Source organism: Manis pentadactyla, chromosome 19 (genome assembly GCF_030020395.1).
Source record: "Manis pentadactyla isolate mManPen7 chromosome 19, mManPen7.hap1, whole genome shotgun sequence".
Classification (NCBI taxonomy): domain Eukaryota; kingdom Metazoa; phylum Chordata; class Mammalia; order Pholidota; family Manidae; genus Manis; species Manis pentadactyla.
In genome coordinates, this window is record NC_080037.1 from 9,651,867 (window position 1) to 9,672,737 (window position 20,871).

Below are 20,871 nucleotides of genomic sequence, written 5' to 3' on the forward strand. Positions count from 1 at the left end.
CTTGGGGCGGGGAGGGCTGGAGCTGGGCGCGGCCCCGCGTGGCGCCCCTAGAGGCAGCGAGGCCCGCCGGCCTGACTCCCAGGGATCGGAGAGACTTCCCTGCGAATCCCGCGAGCCCGGCGACCTCCCTGCTCTTCTTGGCACCCCGAGCTTCAGCTCTTGGGCTGCCTTCTGCTCAGCACCCTGTGTAACTTTCTCCCTCTGGAGGCCCCTCTGAGTCTCTCCCTGCCGCTCTCTGCATCTCCGTCCTCGTCTCTCTGTCCCTGGGTTCAGTCTGAGTCCTCTGCAGCTGCCTGTCAGTCTTTGTGTCTCTGCGGTTCTCATTCCTTCTTTCTGTCTCCTGCCATCTCCGTGGGGGATTCCTTGCAGCTCTGCCCCACCCTTCTGCTCTCCTGGGCAGCCTGATCTCTGTCCCTTAGGGCCTGTCCGACTCTTCTTCTCACTGGAGCCGTCTGGAGAGCCAGGAGAGGGCACAAGGCGGGGCTGGGACAATGGCAGTGCCCAGTCTGTGGCCAAGGGTAGCATGCCTGTTTGTGACCCTCTTCTCCTTGGAATTTGGCCTGGACACGCTACAGGGTGAGTCCCCAGCACCGCCTCCTGGAGCCCCTTCTCCCTCCCAGCCATCTGGGAGACCAAACCACTGAGCCTCCAGCCAGAACTCATCTATTTACCTACTGCAAGGGGAAGACTGGGGTGAGCTCTCGGCTGGATTTCCCATCAGGAAGAGCAGCTAGCTCCCCACACAGGGCGTCTCCCCCTCAGTTCCCTGGAGGTGAGAAACATTCCTTGAAACAGAGGGTCGAATAGATGTCTTGCATTCCAGCTAGTGAAACTGTGATAGCGGTAAAGCTTGAATGAGAACCAAAACAGGGTGCGGAGGAGACTTAGAGGTCATTTCTAGGGCCCCTGAATGGGAAGGGGAAAGCATGAGATGACTAGCTGAGAATTAGACACCATTAAGTAACTGGACCCATTGTGCAGACAAGGAAACCGAGGCTCAGGGAATTGAGAGGTCAAGCTAGACTGAGTCCTGAGCTCTGCCTCCAGAGCCCTGTCCCTCCTCCCGACTCTCAGGGCCCAGCCACTGGGGTAGAGGCTCACTCGTTAGTGCCCCAGACTAGACATTTCCCATGCATAAGGTTTGGGGTGAGGGGGACCCTTCTGGGGGTGCTGGGGGCTTGGTGAGAAGAGGGGAAAAAAGCTGAGGGTGGGTGATTCAAAAGGGGAAGGATTGAGAGATGTCCCTTTTCCCTAAGTAACCTGTGCTTGCCTGAGAGGTCCCATGATAGGGGACTGGGGACTTCCAGGGGTAGGGCAGTCTCCCTTCCCTATAGAGATAGAGGAGTGATGCAAACAGGCTGGGGTAGGGGGTCCCCTGATGAGTGCTAGTCACAGAGGCACCATTTGTGAGGCCTAGCCCCTCACCTCCTCCCCAGCTCCCCTGCTGTGCCAGGACTGGGCACAGCAGATGCCAGCCAGGAGCATGGTTGTCAGGACAGGAGCACGTCCCTGGGTGGGGGCAGGGGGACTTGGTGTTTGGTCAGGGGACCCAGATGTCTGTTCCCAGTCCAGCTCTGCCCAGGGTCATGTCCCAAGGGGAGGCAGGCAGGGGTTAATCTGTGAAGGCTGCAGATTTGTTTTTCCAAATGACTCCCATCAGGGGAGCCCTAGAAAGGCAGGGGCATGATGGGAAGTGGCATGCGGGTGCTTGAGAGAACCCCCATCTGCCTTGCAGAGGCTGATTGGCCTTTCGCCTGGAGGGCTAGAAGTGTTTTCTCATTCTCCGTCCCTCTCCTTTGTGTGTGCGCACAGCACAGTGTACCTGTGTGCGTTCAGACACACACACACACACACAGAACTGCCAGGCAGAGCCAAGCTTGAGGGCCATTAGTGACAACAGGGAGAAGGTGTGAAGTAAGTCCAGGGGGCCAGCCTTTCTTGCCCACCCCCCTTTTAGCCATCAGAGGATGGGCCTGGGTACATGTGACCTTTGTGGTGTTGCTGGAGGACTAGGTAGGAAGAGAGAGAGTAGAAGCTGGAGAGGTTATCAGGACTGGAATGGCAGCTGAAGAATTCAGACTCGAATCTTGCACAGTGGGGAGCCATGTAATGTCCCTTTGAGAGTAAACAAATGCAGGCATTTAGCCCCCATAGACCTGGGAGAGAAGCAGAGTATATGAAGTTCAGACTGCTGCTTGCCATTGACAGGATTCATCCATTCATGAAATATTTATTGAGTGCCAATTTTGTGCCAGGCACAATACCAGGCACCACTGAATTTCACAAAGATCCCTGCCCTTCTGGAGCTTAAAAAATAATATATTAGCCAGCATTAGGAATTATGGGGAAAAATTAAGTAGGAAGCAGGGTAGGGAGTGTCGCCATTTTCAGTAAGATGGTCAGAGAGGGGGGCATCATTGAGAATGTGACATTTGAGCCAAGACTGAAAGGTGAGGGAAGCATTTAAAGGGAAGAATGCTCTAGCCAACAGGAACAGAAGGTACAAAGACCTCAAAGCAGAGGCTTGGCTGGCTTGTTTGAGGAACAGCAAAGAGGTCAATGTGGCTGATGAAGAGAGAGGAAGAGGATGAAGCTGGAGGGGTTGCAGAGGCCTTCTAGGCTGTGTTAAGGACTTTGGCTTTAAATCACTGAGATGCGGGCCATCAGGGAGTCTTGAGCAGTGGAGGAACGTGACCAATTCGTTAAAGATCACCCTGGCTATACAGTGGCGAATAGGCCAAAATGGGGATGAGGATGGAAATGGGGAGACCGTTTGGAAGGCTGTTACTGTAAATCCAGGAGAAGATGATGGTGCAAGCAGTGAACGTGGTGGCCAGTGGTTGGATTCTGGAGATATTTTAAAGATAGAGCCCACAGGGTGTGGGGGTGGGAGAAGGAAAGGCGTCAAAGATGGCCTTAGATTTGAATGACGTGGCGATCGACTGGGAAGGAAGTGGGTTTGGGAGGGAAGGTCAGGAGCTCACTTTTGCCTTCTTGGCGTATCTGATAGAGATCCTTCAAGCTGCCAAGGAGGGCGCTAAGGCCCTGGGAGAAGGTCACCCACAGCAGGGCCCCGCCCCACTTAGCGTCGGGTTCCTCGTGTGGTCCCCTCCCTCAAGCCTCCCGGAGGCCATGCCGTGCTCGGCTCAAGCTGTACTGATAGCTGCCTGCCTGCCACTTATGCCCGCAGTGTGCCCCAGCCTGGATATCCGTTCAGAGGTGGCCGAGCTGCGGCGGCTGGAGAACTGCAGTGTGGTGGAGGGCCACCTGCAGATCCTACTCATGTTCACAGCCACGGGCGAAGACTTTCATGGCCTCAGCTTCCCGCGCCTCACTCAGGTCACCGACTACTTGCTGCTCTTCCGTGTCTATGGCCTGGAGAGCCTTCGTGACCTCTTCCCCAACCTAGCGGTCATCCGCGGGGCCCGCCTCTTCCTGGGCTACGCGCTGGTCATCTTCGAGATGCCGCACCTGCGGGATGTGGGGCTGCCGGGGCTGGGGGCCGTGCTGCGTGGGGCCGTGCGCGTGGAGAAGAACCAGGAACTCTGCCACCTCTCCACCATTGACTGGGGCCTGCTGCAGCCTTCACCTGGTGCCAACCACATCGTGGGCAACAAGCTGGGTGAGGAGTGTGCAGATGTGTGCCCCGGCGTGCTGGGTGCCACCGGCGAGCCCTGCGCCAGGACCACCTTTGGTGGACACACTGACTACAGGTGCTGGACCTCCAGTCACTGCCAGAGAGGTGGGCACTGGCACAGAACACGATTGGACGGTGCAGGGAGGACAGGGTCAGATGGGGCCGAATGGCCACAGGACGGTGTGGGTCAGCACTTAGCCACCACTGTTTATTTTATTCCTCACTCATCAGCTGAGGCAGCTACTACTGCTATTCCTGCTTGCAGATGAGGCAACTGAGGCTCAGAAAAGTCAAATAATTGATGTAGCATAAGGCAGCCCAGGAGGTGGGCACAAGAGAACACCGGGCAGGCACAGAGGGAGTAAAGGACAGGTGCATGGTGAAGAAATGGAAGGAGCAAAGTGGAGAAAAGGGAGGTGGCATTGGCAGGGAGACTGGAGGAGGAAGTGAAAGCTTTAGGGAGGGAAAGAAGAGTTTTCAGAGGCTGGGAGCAGATCTGAGGTCCCCCAACCTGGGGCTCTTTCCACACAGCTCCTGGAGGTCGGCTCCCCTCACCCCAGTGCCTCACAGGGCAGGAGAGTAACCAGACTCCTGCTGTATCCACTGGGTTCCCACCTCCCCGAGGCCTCCCTGTTGGCTGTAAACACAGCTGCTGCTCGCCCTCTCTTGTGTATAGTGTCAGCACAGCCTGGCTGACCCTCACCACACACATTGCTCCCACGGCCATCCAGCTGCCACTGTGTAGAGTTCCCAGGCCACTGGGCCTCCAGCCCCAAGCCCACCCACTGCTGTTTGGGGCCACCTCCTGCCCAGGGCAGAGAGCTGACAGAGAAGGAGGTATGGGTAGGGGCAATGGATGAAATAACCAGTGGTGGCCCGTCTTCCACATATGCCCAGGCACACCTTGCACTGGGCCAGGCTGCTCAGGGGAAGCTGGCTGCTTCATCCTGGCACCATGCCCAGCAATGATCTGGGCAGCAGGCCTAGACAGGGCAGCGGGCTGGGGAGCAGCATTCCTGATGGACAGGTCACCCTCTGTCCTGAGTTTTGACACCCCTGGCTAGGCACTGTGTCTCTGTGGGGAGCCACAGAGAGGGGTCACGGTTCTTGTCCTCAAGAGCCCCTGTCTGAGGAAAACACAGTTGGCAACCAGTGTCATCTGAATGGGAGGGATGTTGGTGCAGACTGAGTGTCGTCCTAGCAGGCGGGCGCAGAGCCAGGACCAAGGAGCAGTAAGGTCTAACCCAGCACTCCGCCCACAGTGTGCCCCTGTCCCCATGGGCTGACCTGCACCATTGGGCATGAGTGCTGCCACACTGAATGCCTGGGGGGCTGCAGCCGGCCAGAAGATCCCCGTGCCTGCGTTGCCTGCCGCCACCTCTACTTCCAGGGCGCCTGCCACAGGACCTGCCCTGCAGGCACCTACCAGCATGAGTCCTGGCGCTGTGTCACAGCCGAGCTCTGCGCCAGCCTGCGCTCTGTGCCGGGCCGCACCTCCACCTTTGGCATCCACCAGGGCAGTTGCCTGGCCCAGTGCCCTCCAGGCTTCACCCGTAATGGCAGCAGGTGAGTGTAGGATGGGTGGGGTCACCCTTGGAGCAGTGAGGAAACCCGCACTGGTCCAAGGCTCATGCCACACCCTCCACTTGCCCCTGCTAGCATATTCTGCCACAAGTGTGAGGGGCTATGCCCCAAAGAGTGCAAGGTGGGCACCAAGACCATCGACTCGGTCCAGGCGGCACAGGATCTGGTGGGCTGCACCCATGTGGAGGGGAGCCTCATCCTCAATCTTCGCCAGGGCTGTTAGTAACTCCCTCGGGGCCACACCTCTCCTCCTGGCCACACCCCTCCTCCCAGCCACGCCTCTTACAATGACCCAGCTAAAAGCACTGCTTTTCAACACCCTAGATCCCAGCCTGGTGGACCTCCCTTCCCTGGACCCCCACTCAGCACCCCCCTCCCGCCCTACGGACCCATCACTTTCCCTAGCCCTGCTCCAGCCATGCCTTCCCCATCCTCAGACAACCTGGAGCTGGAGCTGCAGCGAAGCCTGGGGCTGGTAGAGACCATCACCGGCTTCCTCAAAATCAAGCACTCCTTTGCCCTTGTGTCCCTGGGCTTTTTCAAGAATCTCAAGCTAATCCGGGGGGACGCCATGGTGGATGGGTAAGGGGTCAGAGACAAGTCTCTGTCCAGCTCCTCTATCACATCTCATCTCCCAGACTGCACAAACAGCAGTGAAGAGCCTGGGCTCTGGAGTCAGCTCTGCCACTTACTAGCTATTTAACTTTGGGTAGTTTACTTAACGTCTCTGGTCCTCAATTTTCTCATCTGTGAAATGGGGTTAATATAACACTACCTATTTCTTAGGGCTGTTGTGAATATGCTAGTTATTGTGTGTAAAGCACTTAACACAGTGCCTGGAACACAATATATAGTGACATTTAACTCTATATAGGTTGGCTAAAATTGTTTTCATCTGCCCGTATCAGCTGCAGAGAAGACTGCATGCACTGCCTGGGTTAAAAACCCATTTCTACCACCTGCCAGTCAAGGCCTCCTGGTAATATAGCTAGAATTTTTCAAAATAAAGAGAATATTTTAAATTACCATCCAGCCACGTTGTTTCTCCTGTCTCCTGGCACACTGCCATGCACACCCCCACCATGCCCACCCTCAGGCTGAAGAGGCATAGCCCCAAGCTGAGTGCCTGAGTTCTCCTCCCTGTGTCCCGGTTGCCAGGACAGAGCCTGGCACATAGCAGGTGCTCAATTAATGTGAGATGATTGAAGGAGAGAGGCAGTGAAACCCCATTTCACTGATGAAGAAAACACACAGAGTGTGTGGGTGGCTTGGCAGACATCACCCTCCTGGTTATGGCACTGAGTGGGTGTGTACCAGTGCCCTGTGAGGGCTGTTTAAGCTAATCCGGGGTGAGTGGGCTGCTGAGTGCCCCTCTTCCCCTGGGCTCCCCTTCTCGCACCGCCCCCACAGGAGGCACACATAAGGCACCCCCTTCCCCACTCCCTTGCCTCCGCCTCCTGTGCAGAGAAAGGTCCCCTGGCCTCCCCCAGGAACTACACTCTGTACGTGCTGGACAACCAGAACCTAGAGCAGCTGGGGTCCTGGGTGGCAACGGGGCTCAGGATTCCGGTTGGCAAGATCTACTTCGCCTTCAACCCACGCCTCTGCTTGGAGCACATCTACCGCTTGGAGGAGGTGACCGGCACTCGAGGACGGCAAAACAAGGCCGAGATCAACCCCCGCACCAACGGAGACCGCGCCGCCTGTGAGGCCCGACACCCCAACCCTGGAGAGAGCGCGCACACTCGCAGTGACAACCCAAGAAACACCCAGACTCGCGCGCACGCAGACATGCACGCACACTGACACACACCGGACACGCACGCGGATGGGAGGGGCGCTTCAGGGGAGCGATGAGACAAGTTCTCAGAGGCCGCGCTGGGGGTGGGAGCTTGCAAGTAGGCGGCTCAAGCGGGTGGCAAAAGCGTCTGAAAGCAGGTGTTGGCCCCGCGCCCCGCCCAGGCCAGACTCGCACCCTGCGCTTCGTGTCCAACGTGACGGAGACGGACCGCATCTTGCTGCGCTGGGAGCGCTACGAGCCGCTGGAGGCCCGCGACCTACTCAGCTTCATCGTGTACTACAAGGAGTCGTGAGTGCCGGGGTCCCGGCCGCCTCGGGGCGGGGCCGGATCGGGGCGGGGCCGGGACCCGACTAGGCCAGTCCCTTCACCAGGGCCCGCAGGTGGGGACAGAGCCCCGCGGCGCTGTGGAGAGCCGGGAAGCCAGGCCCCAGGTCGCACTCCTTTACAGGGCCCACGTCCGGCTGTCCTCCCTCGCCTTCTTCATCCCTTCGTGCCTCCGTTTCAGCTCACCCAGAGCAATGGAGGGGACGGCCAGGGCTTCTGAGAGCCCAGGAGAGGCGCCCCGCTGGGAAGGCTTGGATAATTAAAGTTCAATTCACTATGCTAATGCTCTGCACTGACCACAGGCTCCTGCCCCAGCAGCGGTTTGGGCAGTACCCACTAATTTGGCCAGTTTTATGTGCAGCTTTGCCAGCATCTCATTAAAGCCTGAGGAAGGGAGAGGGCAGGGACCGCCAAGGACGGACTGCTCTTTTCTTTGGAGGGTGTGTACTGACCATAGCAGGAGGCATAGTGGTTAGACCACAAGAAGGACTTCTGCAGAAGCATGGCTAGGGATCAAAAATAGAAATCCTCGGAGGAGAGAGATGGATTTGGAATGGCAGGCTGGGAGGGCAGGAGTGAGTAGTACCTGCCTCTATGGTAGACCGAAGATGGAAGCACCTGGCTTGGAAGCATAGCTTGTAAAGTACAGTTGAGAGGTGTTGGCTGGCCACTAGCACAGGGCCTGGCCTGGGAGTAAAGGAGGGAAGTCAGTGGTGGGAGGCCTGCTCAAACGGCCAAGGCTCTCTGATGCCTCAGTGGCAGGTGAAGGTCTCTAGCATGAGGAGCTGGAGAGTTTGTTAAAGACCGATTCCTGGGCCCCACTCTCATAGATCCTGATTCAGTTAGTCCTGGGTGGGGCCCATGAATCTGCATTACTAACAAGCTCCCAGGTAGTGCTGGATCTTCTGGTCTTTGGGGAGCACTGAGGTGAACTGCAATGTACATGCAACCCCCTGGCTTGTGCAGCTGACAGTCCGCACAACTATACCCAAGCTGCCTCTGGACTAAAAGGTAGAGAATCTTAGAGGTCCTTTAGGAAGCTCCCCCAACATCACGACTGTGGCTGTGGCCGTGCTCCCTCAGGGACATGTACTATGGATCCTGGCTCAATTCCAGCCAGAGCAGACCCACTCGGTGTGTCATGTCCACAAGACATCGGTCCTGAACCTTCCTCTGGATGCCCTCATGCATACTGGAAGAAGAATGACAATGGCAGTCTTAGGCTGATGCAGAAAGGAGGTGGGGTGATAGAAACGGGGTGGGGCTGAGCCACCCCTCAGCTCCAGGGGTGGGGTGTTCAGCCCATTCCAGAATGCCACGGAGCACGTAGGTCCAGATGCCTGTGAGACCCAGAGCTGGAACCTGTTAGATGTGGAGCTGCCCCTAAGCCGAACCCAGGAGCCAGGGGTGACCCTAGTCCCCCTCAAGCCCTGGACACAGTATGCAGTGTTTGTGCGGGCCATCACGCTGACCACTGCCGAGGACAGTCCCCACCAAGGAGCCCAGAGCCCCATCGTCTACCTCCGAACCCTGCCTGCGGGTAGGCTGAAGCCTTTGAAGGGGGTGGGAGCTAGATGCCTGTGAGGGAACCCCAGCACCAGAAAGAGAGAAGCTGGGTCACTGAACACCTGGCCCACAGAGATGGAAAGGTCAGACGTTTGGGTCCTGGAAGGAGTAAGGGGCATCTGCCTAGGTCTTAGGGGAGGCTGCCGGTGGGAGAGTGCAGACAGAATAACAGCCACTTCAGGGCTTGGGGGGGACATGGGAAGGACAAAATGCTGAGTTCTAGGAAGGGGAGGTTGAGGGTCACCAATTCCTCCCGAGAAGGCGGGGAGGTTGGTTGGACCCCAGAGAGAGGAGCCTCTTACCAGTGTTTGAAAGGGGGATCCATGACCCCTCCGTTGTACCCTTCTCACACCCCCAGCGCCCACAGTGCCCCAGGATGTGATTTCCACGTCCAACTCCTCCTCCCACCTGCTGGTGCGATGGAAGCCACCAACCCAGCGCAACGGGAACATCACCTACTACCTGGTGCTGTGGCAGCGTCTGGCAGAAGACGGCGACCTCTACCTCAATGACTACTGCCACCGGGGTACGCAAGGGAGAGGCGCGGGCTTGAGGGGTTGGGGGGCCGGACCTAGGGTGCCACCAGTCTAACTTCCTTCGCCGCCATGGCGCCAGGCTTGCGGCTGCCCACCAGCAACAACGACCCCCGCTTCGACCGCGAAGACGGGGAGCTCGAGACCGAGATGGAGCCCGGCTGCTGTCCTTGTCAGCACCCACCTCCTGGGCAGGTCCTGCCGCCGCTTGAGGCGCAAGAGGCCTCGTTCCAGAAGAAGTTTGAAAACTTTCTACACAACGCCATCACCATCCCCAAGTGCGCTCCCGGGCACGCTGGAGGGGCGGGCCTGTGAGGGGTGGGTCTTGGGGGGTTGTGGGCGGGGCCTATCCTTGTGTGGGCGGGGCCTGGTTTGCGGATGAGTTTGGGGGCTGCAGAGGGCACAGGAACGCGTTCCGGGAGGGCCTGACAGTGCCCTCCCTGGTCTCCCCAGATCCCCTTGGAAGGTGACGTCCATCAATAAGAGCCCTCAAAGGTGAGCGCGCGGGGCTCCCGGGAGGGACTCCCGGGGCGGGGCCGTGGCTCTGACGCATGCCCTCCCCAGGGACGCAGGCAGGCACCGCCGGGCCACCGGGACCCTCCGGCTTGGCGGGAACAGCTCGGATTTCGAGATTCAGGAGGATAAAGTGCCCCGGGAGCGAGCGGTGCTGAGCGGCCTGCGCCACTTCACGGAATACCGGATCGACATCCATGCCTGCAACCACGCGGCGCATACCGTGGGCTGCAGCGCGGCCACCTTTGTCTTTGCGCGCACCATGCCCCACAGTAAGTGACCCCCTCCACCACCACCACGGACCCCACCGACGCTACCCAACTTGTGCTCCCTGGCGAGTTTGACCTCTCGCTGACCCCAGGACCTTCCTTCACTCCCCCACCCAGTTCCCATAATCCCAGAGCTTCCTCAAACCTCCCAGTTGGCCTTTGGGTTTGAACATGAAGCTGACAGGAAATACTTGTGTCAGGGGCTGCCTGGTGCCCTCTCCCACAGGAGAAGCCGACGGCATCCCAGGGAAGGTGGCCTGGGAGGCAGCCAGCAAAAGCAGTGTCCTCCTGCGCTGGCTGGAGCCGCCAGACCCCAACGGCCTCATCCTCAAATACGAAATCAAGTACCGCCGCTTGGGAGAGGTAGGTACACCAGGGGACCCCCACCCCAGCCCCACCTTGCGCCTGCATCTTCTTCCCAGCCTGCTGCTCTGTGTTGCCCTCAGGAGGCCACAGTGCTGTGTGTGTCCCGCCTGAGATACGCCAAGTCTGGGGGCGTCCACCTGGCCCTCTTGCCCCCTGGAAACTATTCTGCCAGAGTTCGGGCAACCTCACTGGCTGGCAACGGCTCCTGGACGGACAGTGTGGCTTTCTACATCCCTGGCCCAGGTACACACAGCTTCAGTCCCAGGCCTCACTCCCCAGCAGCCCCACTTGGGACCCCAGTCGCATCTCCCACTGTGGAAGCCACAGGTTCCTCCCCCGTCTCCCTCCCCCGTCCTCACCTCCCACTCTGAAAAGAGAAGTGTCTTCTCTCCTCTGCTCTGTGACCCTGCCCTCTGACCACCAGAGGAGGAGGACTCCGGGGGGCTGCATGTCCTTCTCACCGTCACCCCCGTGGGGCTCATGCTGCTCATCGTTCTTGCTGCCCTCGGTTTCTTCTACAGCAAGAAGAGGTGATGTCAAGACCCACCGGTTCCCAAACCCCTTTTCTCCCTGAGCCCTCAGAGTGAGGTCACTTTATTCAGGGGGTGGTAGGTATGACAGGAGAATGGACTTCCTTAGAAGTAACAATTCTTCTCCTGGGGGAGGCATGGAGGAGACATGCTTTCCAGTTAGGGTGACCAGCTCACCCTGGCTGGCCTGGGACTCTACTGACTTGAGCAGTGAAAGTACCACATCAAGGGAAACCCCTCAGTCTGGGCGCACTGGGCCTGCTGGTCACCACACTCAGCCTGAGAACAGAGAGAAAGTCAGGAGACCTCAGGATGTGTCCTAGGATACTAGAAGCCAGTCCTCCTGGACTGAATATAAGATGGCAGCAGGGGCAAGCCTTTGATGGGCTGGGTTCTAAGGACTGGCTGAGGAGGCAGGAGCCCCTCTTGGAAAGTGCTTGGGGCTCCCCAGGGGTTTCCCTGATTGAGGCTGGGGGTATGGTCAGTAACTTCCCTTCTCCGTGCAGTGTCTCTGCTCCTTGTCCTCTGATGTTGCTCCTTCCTTCCTGAGAACCCTTCCAGCCTGACCCCCTCACCTCCCATTGTAGGAACAGCACTCTGTATGCCTCTGTGAATCCTGAGTACTTCAGCGCTTCTGAAAGTAGGTCTGGGTGGATGAACAGGTGATGTGGGAAAAGGAGGCAGGAGGGGAGGAGAGGCAGACCTCCAGGAGACCCTCTTGGACAAGTCAGCCTCAGATCCCAGCCCTTCGGAAGAAGGGAGAAGTGGGTGGGGACGTGGCAGAGAGCAGCATCCTTGCCTCGTGACCCCTGCCTCCTCTCAGTGTACATCCCTGACGAGTGGGAAGTGCCTCGGGAGCAGATCTCCATCATCCGGGAACTGGGCCAGGGCTCCTTCGGGATGGTCTATGAGGGGCTGGCACAAGGACTTGAGGTTGGAGAGGAGTCCACGCCTGTGGCCCTGAAGACTGTGAATGAGCTGGCCAGCCCACGAGAACGCATCGAGTTCCTCAAGGAAGCCTCTGTCATGAAGGCATTCAAGTGTCACCATGTGGTAAGGGAACACCAGGGGGCATTGCCAGGGTGGGGTCATAACTGGGGTGAAGGTCATGGGATAGGAAAGACAGGGTCAGAGATGAGGTCAGTGGACCATCAAGGTCAGAGTTGAGACTCTGGTTAGGATCCTAATTGGGGTAAAGGTCATGGTTGTGGTTAGAGTCAAAACAGGGTCAAGGTAGGGCCACAGTGGAACTGTGGCTATGGCTGAAATCAGTCATGGTGGGGGTCAGTATTGAGTGTCCAGATCATTATTAGGATCATGACTGGCATCAAGGTCAGAGTTGGGCTGGTCACGAAGACTGGAGTAATAGATATGATGGAGGTCATGGGTTAGAGTCGGGTTGATTGTTAGGTCAGGATTAGGGTTATTATGGTTATGTTTGGGGTTAGGGTCAGGGTTGGTGTCTGGCTCAGGATGTGATCAAAGCACCCCAAGGTTTTGGCCAGGTGGTTAAGGGGAGCAAGGTAGCCCTGCAACCAGACTCTTCGTCCGTCCCAGGTACGTCTCCTGGGTGTGGTGTCTCAGGGCCAGCCGACTCTGGTCATAATGGAGTTAATGGCCCGTGGGGACCTCAAGAGCCATCTTCGATCTCTGCGGCCTGAGGCAGAGGTAGGAAACAGGAAGACCCTTGACCAAGGGGCTGGGGAGTTGGAGAAAACTTGGGCACCATTGTGGGGTAATCCTTGGGTGGGAGCTCACACTCTAGGTTCCTTCTTCACCAGCCCCCTCTCTTGGCCCCAGAACAACCCTGGGCTCCCACGGCCAGCACTGGGAGAGATGATCCAGATGGCTGGTGAGATTGCAGATGGCATGGCCTACCTTGCTGCCAACAAGTTTGTGCACCGAGACCTGGCGGCCCGAAACTGCATGGTGTCCCAAGATTTTACTGTCAAGATTGGTGGTACAGGGGGTGCCAAACGGGTGGGGGCAGCCTGATGACTAGAGCAACTCCCCCTAAGCAAGGCATGAGGAGACCCAGGCCTGGCCCACAGCTCCGTCCTTGATAGCCCCCGCCCTAGATCTCAGTCTCCCTGTCCAGGGCAGAGGGGCTTGGATGGGGTGATCTCTGTGGTCCTTTGAACCCTCACATTCCAGGGTTCTTGGAGACTATGGAGGTGGAGAGGGTTGGCAGGGGTATTCCTGGGCAGGAGCTGGTGTGTGGCTCGGACGTCTGGTGGGGCCTGGCCGGAGCAGAGGGCTCGGGATGTAGAGGCGGGCTCCAGGGGAGGCCTGGGGGCTCTAGGCAGCACACAGGACACCCCACCGCTTCGCGCTTTGCAGACTTCGGGATGACTCGAGACGTGTATGAGACAGACTATTACCGCAAGGGTGGGAAGGGGCTGCTGCCCGTGCGCTGGATGGCTCCGGAGTCCCTCAAAGATGGAATCTTCACCACCCACTCGGATGTCTGGTGGGGCCTGGCTGGAGCAGAGGGCTTGGGATGCGGAGGCGGGCTCCAGGGGAGGCCTGGGGGCTCTAGGCAGCACACAGGACGCTGGGCTCAGGCCCTCGTACGTGGCCCCCAGGTCCTTCGGCGTGGTACTCTGGGAGATCGTGACCCTGGCTGAGCAGCCCTACCAGGGCCTATCCAACGAGCAGGTGCTCAAGTTTGTCATGGACGGTGGGGTCCTGGAGGAGCTGGAGAGCTGTCCCCTTCAGCTGTGAGTCCCCCCAGCCTGCCCTTCCCTCCTCCCTGCCCTGTCTAGGCCTGCCCTTTGCGCCCCTGATTCTGGCCCCCCTCCTCTAAGGCCTTTCCTCCCGCTGATCCCCAGCTCTGAGCCCCCTGATTCTAAATCCCCACTGTGACCCCCATGTATTCCCCTGTGACCCTCCCAGACACAGTCCCCTGTGATGCCCCCTCACACCGCCTGACCCTCTCGGGGCAGGAGATGGGGGCTGTGGACCCCTGACCTGCCCCCAACCCCGCCCCACCAGGCAGGAGCTGATGAGCCGCTGCTGGCAGCAGAACCCGCGCCTGCGCCCAACCTTCACCCACATCCTGGACAGCGTCCGGGAGGAGCTGAAGCCCTCCTTCCGCCTCCTCTCTTTCTATTACAGCCCAGAGCACCGGGGGGCCCGTGCTTCCCTGCTACTCGCCAGCACAGAGCTCGACTCCGTGCCAACCCCAAAAGGGGCTTCCTCAGACTGCAACCCCCAAAATGGGGGTCCAGGGCACTGAGGGGCACCCCGTCCCCGGGCTGACTGGCCTCTCACCAGCAGGAGGGCAGGGACCTGACCTGTGGCCATGAGACGTGCAGACATTCACACCCCCACCCCAGGCTCGCCCAGGGCAGGGGTGGTTGAAGGTAGGGCAGAGAGCAGGGGCAGCAGAGACGGCAGGAGACGCAGATGTCAGAGCAGAGGCGCTCAGGAGCCTGGGTTCTCCGTGAGAGTATCAGCAAGGTCACAGCAGGAGTAGAGATTAGCATGTGGACAAGAGTGAGGAGCCCTACCCAGACGAGGGAGAAGGCCTGCCGGCCCCTGAAGCAGGGTCTGGAGAAGCCCACCCTCAGCTTCTCCTGCGGAGACCCAGCTTCCACAGGTCTCCTGTGGACACCTGGGGCCATCAACATACTTGAAGCCCGATGAGCGGCCTGAATCAGGCCTGGAACCCTCTCTGTCTGTGTTTGGGGTGCTGGGGATGGGGTGTCCATCTGGCTGCCCTTCTGGCGACTGCGCACAGCCCTGCACCCCTGCCCCACGCACCAGGTAGTGTGAGGAGAAGCCAGGGCCCTGGGTGAGCGGGTTCCCAGCCTGGCCCTGCAGGCCTTCCCACGCCTGTTCCCCGCCTTTGCCGCACCCAGGGACCCCAAAGCTTGGTGCTCCCCCCTCCTCTTCTCCAGGGGCCTCCCTTGGGGCAGATTCATCCCTTCTCCTGATCTCTTCCCCTCACCTCCCTCCCACCCTTGGATTATTAAGGCTTTAAGAGCTTAGCTTCCTCCTGCCGCGCCCCCCCGCCCCTGCCTCTCATGGGAAGACTGGAGAAGGCACAATAAATGCCGAGTCTGTTTGTACCCTGGTCCGGGGCAGCCCATTATCTCTCCATCTATATGGTGTTAACACTGGATGAACTTCCTCCCACCCTCCTTGGGGACTTGAGGTGGTGACCCTGAGGCAGGGATACAGGGTAAATACACTGCAGTCAGACACCACCTCCATGAGGGCCTGAGCAGCCGGAGTTGCCATGGCAGTGGAGCAAGGCAATCCTGCCGTCAGCTGCTGCTCAGGCAGCTTCACCTTATCGTTCAGTCATCTCTTCCTGTTCCCACTGGGCAGACATGTCCTGGGATACCACAGGACAGACTTGAAGTGGACAGGATGCAGGGTTCGGGGCAGGAGTGTGTGATGACATCACCAGTCCATGCTAGATGCCCCCCAGCCAAGGCAGGGGACACACATCAGAATCTGTGTGTCTGGCTCCCCTCGGTTATGCCATTCCATGAGCAGAGATGCCCTAGAGGCACGTTGAAGGGGGCACGGGAGAGTCCATTTCCAGGCTCTTATGCTGGTGCCATGTGGGCATTTGAAGGGGAAGAGCTGCAGATAACGGCTTAAAGCCTTGCTGAGGGGGTGGCAGCAGACAGGACTGGTCATGGCCCGGGGCTCTTTAGCATCCTGTACCAGTGTTTCCTGCATCCAGGTCCTCACGGCGCCAGGCCTCCCAAGCTGCCACACACTGCCACACACCCTGCATCTGGGGAGGTTTGCACTTCTAAGCACGCTTGCTCACTCCAGCAGCCGCTCTGCAAACCACAGCATCATAAGGCACAGCCTGAGTGGAGCGCGCATGAGCCTCTGTGAGGCCACCTCTGTGATCACAGTCACAGTTTACACTGTCCCGACAGGTTACGGTGGGCAGCAAGGACCACCAGTCCACCGCCGTGCCCTGCCCCGCCCCGCCCCCGTCATCTATGGCTGAAGCAACAGTGACCCCTAATGTTTACTTTTGGAACCACAGCTGTGGGAGAAAAAGTGGTGGAGGTTGTGCAAGTCTTCCCTTGGGGTGCCGGTTCCAGAGCGGCCGCCAGCAGAGTAGAAGGGAGGTCACATCCACACGAAGCCCCGAGACGCGCCTACACGCAAAGCTCACAGGCCCTGGCCCTGCGAGCAGCAGTGCGGCCAGGCCCTTCCTCGCGCCCCATGCACCCCCGCTCCAGGGCAGGGCATTGTGTGCTCAGGAAGTGCCGCCGGATTGTGGACACGCTGAGGGAAGGGAAGAAAACAGGGCTTCAGAAAAAAGCTGTCTGTGCTCCCCCTCCCAAGATGAGCAGGCAGGCACTGGCTCAGAACTTTTCGGAGAAGGATGTACGGATGCTAGAAGACAAACTCTGCTGCCTTCCATGTCTTAGAAAAGAAGTGGATTTAACAAGGTAGGGAGAGAGATGGGGGTTAGACTTCAGAAGGGACTTCCCGACTATACTGGGAAGCTTTGTGGAGGGAAGAAGTGTCTTCTCTCTCAGAGAAAGCTCGAGGCAGACAATAGGCTGGTGTGGGAGGACTGATGGACACCCACCACAGAGGCGGAAGGGGCACTTGCAGGGACCAGAGAATCCAGAAACACCCTTTTTGCCTTCCTCCTGTCCCTCCGAGTCAGGCAAAACTCCAGAAAAAGATAACTTGCAGTTGGCAAGGAAAGGAAGGGGATGGAGTGGAGCAGATTAGCATAAAACAATACATGTTTGCCACCCACCCCCTTGGAACTGTCCCTGTGACTTCAGGACAAGTCCCCCACCTGGGCAAGGGGATGCTAGAGGCTGCGGCTCATGTCCCACCTCGTCCAAACTCACGGCCACTGATGCAGCTTTGAGGGGGTGGAGAGGGTCAGTTAGAGGCCTCCAGAGAGAGGGGCCTGGTGCCTGGACAGAGAGTAAATGTGGTCCAAGGTCAGGTGAGCTGGCCACCAAGCCGGCCGCAGTGGAGACAGGCTGAATCGGGTTGCTCACAGTTCCTCTTCATCCAGCCTCCTGTTACAGAGCAGAAGGCCACAGGCAAGGTGATTCCTGGCCGCCACTATGTGGGAGGAAGAGCAGGGCAGGAGAGCACGAGAGCTCAGCCCCAGAACACCGTGCTCCCTCCACGTCCCAGGGAGCTTGGACGGCAGGGCACCAGGTCTTAGATGCCCAGCCAGGCGGCATCCCTGGAGAAGAAACTGTGACCGTGGCCCAGTATGGAGAATGTTGTGGAAGCTCCTCCTCAGTCCAGGAGCCGTTTGGTTTCTTCTCCAACCTTCTATGGGAGTTAGGACAGGGAGGTGTCAGTACATGGCAACCCCACAGCAAAGGTCCTTCTTCTTCTAGCCAGAGGCTCCCATGCCCAATCCCTTGGGCCAACACTGCCCGCCCCAGGGGTGGAAAGGGGAGCTTTGACTTCCTCCCACCCTTGGCGGCTGATGAGTGGTGTGCAGCGCGTCTGCCTGCTCCTTATCTTTGCCCAGCATCAGGGGGCCTGAACACCTGGGTCTTCTCCTGGTCGCCTGCCACACACAGGAGCCCCTCTGGGTCACTCATCTAAAGGGCCCACTAGTGAGTGAACACTCGGTGGCCCTACCCATCCCTAGAGAGGGTGAGGGAAGTGACCTTGAATGTGGGCTGAGTCAGGGGTCCAGCCTGGTGGGGCTGGGGTGGAGCCGGCGCAGGGGACATGTCAGGAGCGTGAGAGCAAGTCCTCAGCTGCCCCCATGCCTGACGAGAAGTTAGGGTCCCAAAGCAGCCGCATGGCTGAGAGTTTCGATGTCCTTGCTTTTGAGAAGAGGCCTGAAGGGCCACAGGGCTGGTGTTTAGAGTGGATGTGGTGAGGGGTGGGGTGAATGCGGGCCTGGATATCTGGGTCACCCAACTTGGGGGCATTTGCCCTTCTCCAAAGCCAGGACATGTAGCCCCTGCCAGGATCTTGGCTGACAGTAGATATTCTGCCCCCAGCTTAGATATGCTCCTCATTCTGCTCCTGGGAAGGCAGGACAACTGAACCGTGTAGTCTGGGACTGAGCAGGACCCTACCACAGAGGGGGAGAGAGGAGAGAAAGGGGCCCAGGTAAGCAAGCTGTGGGGATGGACAGAGGGAGGCAGCACTCCTGGGGGAAGGACGTTGCCTGAAATCCTAGGACTAAACAGGCAGGGGGAGGACCCTCAGGGGCACACATATACACTGGGACTGCAGCTCCCCAGCACGGAGGCCATTTTCAGATGTCAGACAGAGGAGGATAGGAGAGGATGGGGGTGCTAGAGAGGGAGTGAGGAGGCAGAGAAGCAGACAAGGGGTGGGGGTGGGGGTCACAGCCCAGCAGGGCAGGGGTTCAGAGCCTCTACACATGTGGCGGGGGCTTGGAGGCCACCCCAGGGCTTCCTACCCACCTGCCCCTTTGCTCTCTGGGCATCTGGGTCTCCCCACCCCACTCATGACCAATAGCAGGATGACTGTTTGGTCATTCTGGTGATGAAGGGGGTCCCACCCTGAGGGAGCAGAGGGCCACTCAGGACCCCCCCCCCCTCTGGTTGTGTCAGGCTGGTCTTTCTGCAGAGCCGGACAAGAGTAGGGAGAGAGCAGTGGAGCAGGGGGAGATGGCATGGGTGAATGATGCACCGAAGGCCATAGTGATTGTGGGGAAGAAACTCTCACTATGAAGGATTCCCAGGAAAATGAGACAGGGCCTCTTCCTCTCTGGGAGGCAGAGAAAAGAGAGAGTGCGCTCAGGATGGCAGTTGACCAGTTGACATCTTGATCAGGCAAGAAGTGTGGAAAGAGAGGAAAGGGTCCAGCCAGTATCCTTGTCCCAAATGGCAGCCAGGTGGAAACTGGGCACTGCCCAGGCAGGAAAACGCAGGGTGGGGCTGCAGAGAGCCTTCCATGGGTGGGGACACGGGTGCGAAGGAGGCAGCGGTGGCCTCTTTTGGAAGCAGGATTACCTTGGGGAGAGCCCGCCATGCAGGAAGGCCATGGGCTGAAATAAGATAATGGACACCAAGTGCTTGGTAAGCTATAAAGCACTATACAAATTATTGTTGTTGTCATCTAACTGTGATGTCATTTAAAAAGATGCTGCAGAAGTACACTTAGTGCCGTGAGGAAGGTGGCCTGATGAACTGCAGAGTGAAAGAAGCAGGTTGCAAATAATATAAATGCCACTTTTTTTGCATTTACATGTACAAGCCCAGAAAAATATCTGCGAGTGTCAGTATACATCTAGGAGATGGGGTAGCGGATGATTTATTTATATTGTCTTTTTATCTGTATCTTCTCTTTATGTTTTTTAAAGAACATACATTATTTATATGGTGAAAAACAAGCAATTTGCTTTTAAAAGAAGGAGGCTGCCTGCCCAGATGGTTGAGGTTCGAGGCTCAGGATGGGTGAAGTCAGAGCCCCAGCCTTTCTCTTCCTGGTTGGGTACCACGGGGTCTGAGCCACACATATTCTCCAAGAACATGTTTTCCTCCATGTTTAGGCTGGGCCCAAGTCAGTTTTCATGAGTGTAGGATTAGCAGCAGGTATTGTAACCCCACAATGTTTTCCAGCTGGGGAGATAAAAACAGGTGGAGAATAGAGAAAAGCAGACACTTGTCAGGGGTTCCCCACGACTCTGGGCCCACCAGGGAAACCGAGAGCCGCGGCTTGCAGTGTCTTTGGGAACAGAAACATGAGGGCACTTTCCCCTCCCAGCCACACAGTTTCAGCCTCTACCTGTAGTGGCTCCCAGGGCCTTCGGGAGCCCGTTTGTTACATCCCTTCATTCTTCAGACATGCCACGACACCCACTGGCCAACCGTGTCTTCCTTTTCCATCTCTTCCTCTGCCCTCTGCCCAGCTTCTCCTCCCAGCTTGAGTGCAGACCATCACACCCTTGAGGCCTACCCCGCACTCTTCCGCACTGGGCTCCCACCATCCTCTCTTTCCCAGCTGGGAAAAATCCCGCCTCCTGAGAGCCCTTCCCCCAGAGCTGCTCTTTCCCATTTAATCAGAATAGCATCTAATATCAGTAATTCCTCATGCTGGCAAAGAGCTTTCTATTTCCAAAGTGTGTGTGTGTGTGTGTGCGTGTGTGTGTGTGTGTGTGTGTGTGTATTAAATCTACTTTAGAGAGGATGGCATCAGTGATCATATAAATGACTTGCTTAAGGTCGCATAGCCAGTTCCTGGAGGCCCAGCTCCTTCCACGGCCTCACCCTGCCTCAAAGGCTGACAGGAAGCTGAATTGTCCTCTTTTATTCCTTCAGTCCTGTCTTTATCTCTCAACTGCATCTTCCTGGCCTGTAGGCCTTCCATTTCCAGCTGAAACCTGCCTTTCCAGAATCCTGATCCTCCCACCCAGTATAAACCCCAAGTTTCAATCAATCTGACTCTTTTCTATTTGCCAGCTTGCAACAGAGCACAGGGCACAGTGTAGGAGGCAGGGGTTAGAGCAGAGAGACAACAGGTTAGTGACCAGCACCCAGGGAGGTTATCACTTATGATTATTATCCCGAGGGTGAACTGAGCAGCTACTACATGTCTGCACCGACATACACTCTGGAGGGATTCACACTATCGCCGATATTTTACAGATGAAGAAACTGAGCCTTAAGGAAGTAAAATAACTTGTCCAAAGTCCCACAAGTAATAAATTATGGAGCTGGGATTCAAAGTCAGTTCTGTCCATGCTTTGCCCACTATATCCCGCTGCCTAAAAGGTGCCCCACAGTGGGTGCAGCGGCCT

The 20,871-nt window shown here is 57.8% G+C and overlaps 1 protein-coding gene across 1 annotated transcript; it reads left to right on the forward strand.

Annotated features, from left to right (window-relative positions):
- On the forward strand, positions 1 to 15,180 carry INSRR (insulin receptor related receptor). Its single transcript, XM_036922588.2, has 23 exons — positions 1 to 187; positions 420 to 576; positions 3,191 to 3,742; positions 4,900 to 5,203; positions 5,297 to 5,439; positions 5,659 to 5,803; positions 6,712 to 6,926; positions 7,184 to 7,310; positions 8,648 to 8,886; positions 9,271 to 9,438; positions 9,528 to 9,723; positions 9,899 to 9,940; positions 10,010 to 10,230; positions 10,454 to 10,590; positions 10,674 to 10,836; positions 11,018 to 11,123; positions 11,711 to 11,763; positions 11,947 to 12,176; positions 12,681 to 12,791; positions 12,924 to 13,083; positions 13,464 to 13,593; positions 13,709 to 13,843; positions 14,118 to 15,180. Exons 2-23 carry the CDS (start codon positions 492 to 494, stop codon positions 14,359 to 14,361), a joined length of 3,906 nt encoding a protein of 1,301 aa, XP_036778483.2. The 5' UTR covers positions 1 to 187; positions 420 to 491; the 3' UTR covers positions 14,362 to 15,180.
- Positions 15,181 to 20,871: the final 5,691 nt, after the last annotated feature.